Here is an 8793-nt window from a genome sequence, read left to right as displayed (position 1 = left end):
ATAAACATCACACCACCCCATATAAACATTAACATGACATCACCCTTATAAACATTAACATGACATCACCCCTATAAACACTAACATGACATCACACATATAAACATTAACATGACATCACCCTTATAAACACTATCATGACATCACACATATAAACATTAACATGACATCACACATATAAACATTGACATGATACACCCGTATAAACATTGACATGACATCACACATATAAACATTGACATGACATCACACATATAAACAATATCATGACATCACACATATAAACATTGACATGACATCACACATATAAACAATATCATGACATCACACATATAAACATTGACATGACATCACACATATAAACATTGACATGACATCACTCTAATGTTTGTAGTATTGTTTACCTATCTGCTAAAGCAGTGATCACAGCAGAGTCTATTCCCCCAGAAAACAAAATGGCTACTTTTGCATGATCTTCTTCTCTAGTAGAATCGATATGTGTTTCAGCTACATGATTATCCTCTCCTCCAAATGAAATATTTTCTCTCCTAGATTCTTCATCTGTTACAGGAAGTTTTCCGGTCCCCAAATCATCTGATTTCCTGGGAGGATGAGGTTTACACTGAGAACATGGTGACCTTTTGACCCCTGATGTACAGTCAGCTGACCTTCGAGAGTCCAGAGTAAGGTATGGTTGATTATAAATCCTCTTCTTGACCGCTTGTTGAAGGACATCTATCAACTGGTCAGCTAGTGTGTTTATCACTTCATCACTTTGAATCAATTTCTCTACATATTTCTGATGGTCACCAATCGATTCTGATCCTGACAGTTTAGTTTTAAGATGGCCACCAGTCGATTCTGATCCGGACAGTTTAGTTTTGAGACCATCGGAACACTTTTCTAGGTCACTGTCCATACTTGGTAATGCCTTGTTCAACTTTGGCATTTGTGAGGGAAATTTTAAGTCTGTGTCTAAGGAAAACTTCACAGGAGACATTTCAGACTGACTACTCCATAATCTGTCCTGGAAAATTTGACCATTGTCTACTCTCTCCAGTGTTCCCGGCCAAACACTATCTTCCCGTTGATAAAGGTGGATTTGGAGGTCACAGCCCTCAGTAGGGACTTCATTGAAATGTAGACAGTAAATTCCAACTGAAGGGATTTCTTGAAATTCCTGAAAATGAAGGTAAACAAAGTTATTACCTGTGTACTATGACCATGATAGATTAACAGTGAGATCTGTATCATTACCTGTGTAATATGACCATGATGTATTAACAGTGTGATCTGTATCATTACCTGTGTAATATGACTACGATGGATTAACAGTGTGATATGTATCATTACCTGTGTACTATGACCATGATGGATTAACAGTGTGATCTGTACCATTACCTGTGTAATATGACCATGATGGATTAACAGTGTGATCTGTACCATTACCTGTGTAATATGACCACGATGGATTAACAGTGTGATATGTATCATTACCTGTGTACTATGACCATGATGGATTAACAGTGTGATCTGTACCATTACCTGTGTACTATGACCACGATGGATTAACAGTGTGATATGTATCATTACCTGTGTACTATGACCATGATGGATTAACAGTGTGATCTGTACCATTACCTGTGTAATATGACCATGATGGATTAACAGTGTGATCTGTATCATTACCTGTGTAATATGACCATGATGGATTAACAGTGTGATATGCATCATTACCTGTGTACTATGACCACGATGGATTAACAGTGAGATCTGTATCATTACCTGTGTATTATGACCACGATAGATTAACAGTGTGATCTGTACCATTACCTGTGTACAATGACCATGATAGATTAACAGTGAGATCTGTATCATTACCTGTGTACAATGACCATGATAGATTAAAAGTGTGATCTGTACATTACCTGTGTACTATGACCATGATAGATTAACAGTGAGATCTGTATAATTACCTGTGTACTATGACCATGATAGATTAACAGTGAGATCTGTATCATTACCTGTGTACTATGACCATGATGGTATAACAGTGTGATCTGTATCATAACCTGTGTACTATGACCACAATGGATTAACAGTGAGATCTGTACCATTACCTGTGTACTATGACCATGAGAGATTGACAGTGTGATCTGTATCATTACCTGTGTAATATGACCACGATGGATTAACAGTGAGATCTGTATCATTACCTGTGTAATATGACCACGATTGATTAACAGTGAGATCTGTACCATTACCTGTGTAATATGACCGTGATGGATTAACAGTGAGATCTGTACCATTACCTGTGTAATATGACCATGATGGATTAACAGTGTGATCTGTATCATTACCTGTGTAATATGACCATGATGGATTAACAGTGAGATCTGTACCATTACCTGTGTAATATGACCATGATGTATTAACAGTGTGATCTGTATCATTACCTGTGTTCTATGACCATGAGAGATTGACAGTGTGATCTGTATCATTACCTGTGTACTATGACCGTGATGGATTAACAGTGAGATCTGTATCATGACCTGTGTACAATGACCATGATGGATTAACAGTGAGATCTGTACCATTACCTGTGTACTATGACCACGATCGATTAACAGTGGGATCTGTACCATTACCTGTCTACTATGACCACGATGGATTAACAGTGTGATCTGTATCATTACCTGTGTACTATGACCATGATAGATTAACAGTGTGATCTGTATCATTACCTGTGTACTATGACCATGATAGATTAACAGTGAGATCTGTACCATTACCTGTGTACTATGACCACGATGGATTAACAGTGTGATCTGTACCATAACCTGTGTACAGGTATAAATACAGTAGTAAAGTTCTACCGCACTGGTCCCCATTCTGTGAGGCGTGTCAGACAGAATGCCCCACCTCCCTGTCGTAAGGCTGACTCCTAATTACCTGGTCCCCATTCTGTGAGGCGTGTCAGACAGAATGCCCCACCTCCCTGTCGTAAAACCATACCTGGTCTCCCACCTGGGTGGACGATAGGATGAAAGGTTCCTTCCTGTTTTGTGGGAGATGCCAAAGAAGGCTCCGTCTCCCAAACATGTCTCGTCCAAACCATAAACATTTAGTCTTTTCCTGTAAAGTACCAAGTTTCCAAAGCAATTAAAAAACAGAAGTTGACAGGAAGTTATTGACTTCAGTAAATTCAGTAAAGCTAATTTCAAATTTGTATATTGCAATTTTTATTTTGGTATTAATTACAAGCATAACACATTTCTAGTCTATTAACTTACCACCCAGTAGATGAATGTCCATGGACCTTGGACCTTGGCCATAGTGGACAGTACCAGTACTTACCTCCCAGTAGATGAATGTCCATGGACCTTGAACCTTGGCCATAGTGGACAGTACCAATACTAACCTCCCAATAGATGAATGACCTTGGACCTTGGACCTTGGCCATAGTGGACAGTACTTACCTCCCAGTAGATGAATGACCATGGACCTTGGACCTTGGCCATAGTTGACAGTACCAATACTTACCTCCCAGTAGATGAATGACCTTGGACCTTGGACCTTGGCCATAGTGGACAGTATCAGTACTTACCTCCCAGTAGACGAACGCCCATGGACCTTGGACCTTGGCCATAGTGGACAGTACTTACCTCCCAGTAGATGAACTATGGACCTTGGACCTTGGCCATAGTGGACAGTACTTACCTCCCAGTAGATGAACGCCCATTGACATTTGACCTTGGCCATAGTGGACTTTACTTACCTCCCAGTAGATGAACGTCCATTGACCTTTGACCTTGGTCATAGTGGACAGTACTTACCTCTCAATAGATGAATGACCTTAGACCTTGGCCATAGTGGACACTGGACAGTACCAATACTTACCTACCAGTAGATAATTATATATAAATGACCTTGGACCTTGGACCTTGGCCATAGTGGACAGTACTTATAATTACCTCCCAGTAGATGAACGCCCATGGACCTTGGACCTTGGCCATAGTGGACAGTCCCAACTACCAATACTAACCTCCCAGTAGATGAATGACCTTGGACCTTGGACCTTGGCCATAGTTGACAGTACCAATACTTACCTCCCAGTAGATGAATGACCTTGGACCTTGGACCTTGGCCATAGTGGACAGTATCAGTACTTACCTCCCAGTAGACGAACGCCCATGGACCTTGGACCTTGGCCATAGTGGACAGTACTTACCTCCCAGTAGATGAACTATGGACCTTGGACCTTGGCCATAGTGGACAGTACTTACCTCCCAGTAGATGAACGCCCATTGACATTTGACCTTGGCCATAGTGGACTTTACTTACCTCCCAGTAGATGAACGTCCATTGACCTTTGACCTTGGTCATAGTGGACAGTACTTACCTCTCAATAGATGAATGACCTTAGACCTTGGCCATAGTGGACACTGGACAGTACCAATACTTACCTACCAGTAGATAATTATATATAAATGACCTTGGACCTTGGACCTTGGCCATAGTGGACAGTACTTATAATTACCTCCCAGTAGATGAACGCCCATGGACCTTGGACCTTGGCCATAGTGGACAGTCCCAACTACCAATACTAACCTCCCAGTAGATGAATGACCTTGGACCTTGGACCTTGGCCATAGTGGACAGTACCAGTACTTACCTCCCAGTAGATGAACGCCCATGGACCTTGGACCTTGGCCATAGTGGACAGTACTTACCTCCCAGTAGATGAACTATGGACCTTGGACCTTGGCCATAGTGGACAGTACTTACCTCCCAGTAGATGAACGCCCATTGACATTTGACCTTGGCCATAGTGGACTTTACTTACCTCCCAGTAGATGAACGCCCATTGACCTTTGACCTTGGTCATAGTGGACAGTACTTACCTCTCAATAGATGAATGACCTTGGACCTTGGCCATAGTGGACACTGGACAGTACCAATACTTACCTACCAGTAGATAATTATATATAAATGACCTTGGACCTTGGACCTTGGCCATAGTGGACAGTACTTACCTCCCAGTAGATGAACGCCCATGGACCTTGGACCTTGGCCATAGTGGACAGTATGTGGCTTGGATTAACAGAACCAGACAGCTCCCTTAACAATACTTGGGTGTCATTTTCTCCGTCTCCTATCTATTGGGGAGTTAAAACAATCAGAAAGTTACAAAATCATGATCACTTCTAATAATTTTTTATGTAACCATTTAATGACAGGGTGTAATAGGATATTAGACGTATTATGATAACTAACATTCCTCTCGCTCATTTAATGACAGTTTTCAGTAATTCAGTCCTCTTGAAATCTGGTCCAGGCATTTTGCAATAAATAATGCTGTAACATTTTGATTATTAAACATATTTATACATCTTAAAGTGTTCTTGCCTATAGTCTTTCTTCTTTTTTCTATTTTTTTTATCAATCACACTTTATTTCAAAACTTTGATGCAGAAATGTCTGAGTTATTGTCGTTTGCCTGTTTTCTTTGATCTTTCTGATCTATTTAATTCAACAAATCAAATCTGACTTTTGTTATCTCCCTTGTTTTTATTTTAACCAATGTGGTTTATTCATGAAATCCTCAAAAATATCATTATCATTTAATTAATCCTGATCTTTACAAGATTTTTTAAATGCTTCTAATTAGAGTTAAACTGTCTGGGGAAGGCGAATCTGATACACATCACGGGAACGTAGCATACACCCTTCGTCTGAGGAAGGTAACATACACCCTTAACTTGAGGACAGCAGCAATATACCCTTCATCTGAGGAAGGTAACATACACCCTTAACTTGAGGACAGTAGCAATACTCCCTTCATTTGAGGGAGGATGTAGTATAAACCCTGTAATAATCTGAGGAAGGTAACATACACCCTTAACTTGAGGACAGTAGCAATACTCCCTTCATCTGAGGGAGGATGTAGTATAAACACGGTATTAATTTGTAATAATCACACATGTGGTTTAAACTTCCAAAGACAGTTTTTATTAACTTTTGAATTTGCTCTATTTTGAATTTTGAATTTGCTCGGCAGTGAATCTTGTCATGAATATCATGATCAGCTAAACGTCTGAAGCCTTCATACATATTTTTAAAGGTTTCTTGAAAATTCAATAATCAATGAAAATTTCTTACTTCTAGTCCTCCAAATATTTCCCCATTCCAGAGAAGTGTATTGCCATTGTGATCCTGCAATGGCTGTGGAGTAAGCTGACCTCTGAGGTGAAGGACATGACCTTGTAAGAAGAGTTGTTTGCCCCTACAGCCAACATCAATGTGACTAGAGCTATTACAATCAGGGCCCCTTCTCCCTACTCTGGAACTCTTCTCAATAAAGTCCTAAAACCAATTACACAAACATTCTGTTAAATATATTAAATGGAAAACAAAATAATATAACCATCCAAACATTTCTTCTCTGATTTAGTGATTAATTAACATCAAATTAGATTTTAAGTGTTATGATCATGAGTACTGGACCGATGGACATGCTTTCCAGAATACATTGGAGAAAAGTGTCGTGTCCAAGGACACAATCATGACAGTACATGATCCTATCAGCTTCCTGAGAAATGTAGACCATCCTAAGTACAGTTGGAACTCCTGTATAAGATCATCACTGTCAACCAATCTACAGGAAAGTCATTTTAGTGGGAGTCCGTAAAGTAAATCTTTAACTATTATTTACCTTCCAGTCCACACTGTCTTGTGCGTTACTGCATACACAGCAAATACCACACATGGCAGAATGGTGTTGCTGTTGGAATGGGAACCTTTGGAGTAAACAAAATCATTAATACCAAATCTTAATCAACTACACAGGATGGTATACATAGCTTTTGATCAGCTGTTTGACACAGTTTAATTAATGTTGACACCATTTTATCTAACTCTCAGTCTGTTTATAAAGGTGCTAACATCTGGTCTGGATCATAATCAGCAACATTCTGGGGATATTTCGCTGTTTGTACATGTGCAGCATGTACTTATTAAATAATGAAAAGTGTCAAAAAAGTTTGTATTTAAAACTATACATGTCTACCTATATCTATTTGGGTGAGAGTCTGGCCTTGAAGATATCCAACGAAATTTACACAGATAGAAAAGTTTACGTAAAAATACAACGGCCTGGCCAGGACTCGAACCAGGTACCTCCGAATTAATTCTCTACAAGTAAACGTATCCACGTGCACGTAAAATCTCGTGTTATTAAACGATTGTATAGTTAATTTACCTGAAGGATAATGAACAAGCCTTCTACTGTTTATCTGGAGTTCCGTTGGCAACACGAACAGGCGAGTGATGTTGATTTAAGTATAAAATTACTTTAAAATCACAGATGATGTAAACAAACATCCAGGTGAGAAATTTAGTCCGGTCGCACTGCGCATGAATGATCGGTATTTTCTATCCACCTAAAAGACTCCACGGTTAAGATTTTATCGACTATATCAGCCTGATTTATTTACAAGTAGGTTAGCATTGTAACAAGAGACATAAGTGGCCTGTATCGCCACGTAGGGGAATCTCACCTGTTTTGGGTCTCTAAAAAGTGGTCGGTTATCAACCTATATAATTACACGGTGTGAATATATCATATCCTCCTGTCCAACAGCTGAATCTTTTAAGACTGCCCTCCTGTTAGTATATATATCCCCAAAAATTAATTCCGTTGATACCTATATATACATTTTTTATAACATGGATGTCTTGGGTATCACATTATCTGTTTCAAAAATCATTTGGCCCGTTTTCATCAAAGCTATGTTTGAATCAAGGGAAGGTCATTCATTTGAACAAATGGGTAAGTCGAAATCCTGGCATGCTTCTGGCCAAAAATAAGCTTTTATAGTTTTCATTTTATTAAGAACGACAATTTCATCCCAGCCACTCTTTGAAAGGTCATTCATTTGAACATAGCTGACTATAAATATCATGTGTGTCAGGCCCACCTGATTATTCAGAAGAGGTTGACACAATTGACACACCTAGCTGTTATTCAGAAGAGATTGACACACCTGTTATTCAGAAGAGATTGACACACCTGTTATCCAGAAGAGATTGACACACCTGTTATTCAGAAGAGATTGACACACCTGTTATTCAGAAGAGATTGACACACCTGTTATTCAGAAGAGATTGACATACCTAGCTGTTATTCAGAAGAGATTGACACACCTGTTATTCAGAAGAGATTGACACACCTGTTATTCAGAAGAGATTGACACACCTGTTATTCAGAAGAGATTGACACACCTGTTATTCAGAAGAGACTGACACACCTGTTATTCAGAAGAGACTGATACACCTGTTATTCAGAAGAGATTGACACACCTGTTATTCAGAAGAGGTTGACACACCTGTTATTCAGAAGAGACTGACACACCTGTTATTCAGAAGAGATTGACACACCTGTTATTCAGAAGAGACTGACACACCTGTTATTCAGAAGAGATTGACACACCTGTTATTCAGAAGAGATTGACACACCTGTTATTCAGAAGAGACTGACACACCTGTTATTCAGAAGAGGTTGACACACTTAACTGTTATTCAGAAGAGATTGACACACTTAACTGTTATTCAGAAGAGATTGACACACCTGCTTTTCAGAAGAGATTGACACACCTGTTATTCAGAAGAGATTGACACACCTGTTATTCAGAAGAGACTGACACACCTGTTATTCAGAAGAGATTGACACACCTGTTATTCAGAAGAGATTGACACACCTGTTATTCAGAAGAGATTGACACACCTGTTATT

The 8793-nt window shown here is 39.3% G+C and overlaps 1 protein-coding gene across 1 annotated transcript; it reads right to left on the bottom strand.

Moving 5' to 3' along the window:
• Positions 1-404: 404 nt before the first annotated feature.
• LOC117318354 (asparagine synthetase domain-containing protein 1-like) lies at positions 405-7394 on the bottom strand (the record flags this gene model as incomplete). Its single annotated transcript, XM_033873358.1, has 6 exons — positions 7262-7394; positions 6716-6800; positions 6163-6366; positions 5037-5159; positions 3016-3135; positions 405-1180 (listed from the first exon to the last, which is right to left on the bottom strand). Coding segments are annotated over exons 2-6 (1277 nt in total), but the record flags the coding sequence as incomplete, so codon positions are not given.
• Between the last annotated feature and the right edge of the window lie 1399 nt (positions 7395-8793).

Source organism: Pecten maximus, unplaced genomic scaffold, assembly GCF_902652985.1.
Source record: "Pecten maximus unplaced genomic scaffold, xPecMax1.1, whole genome shotgun sequence".
NCBI lineage: Eukaryota > Metazoa > Mollusca > Bivalvia > Pectinida > Pectinidae > Pecten > Pecten maximus.
Note: the sequence above shows the minus strand (reverse complement) of the source record. Positions and strands in the feature narration are given on the sequence as shown.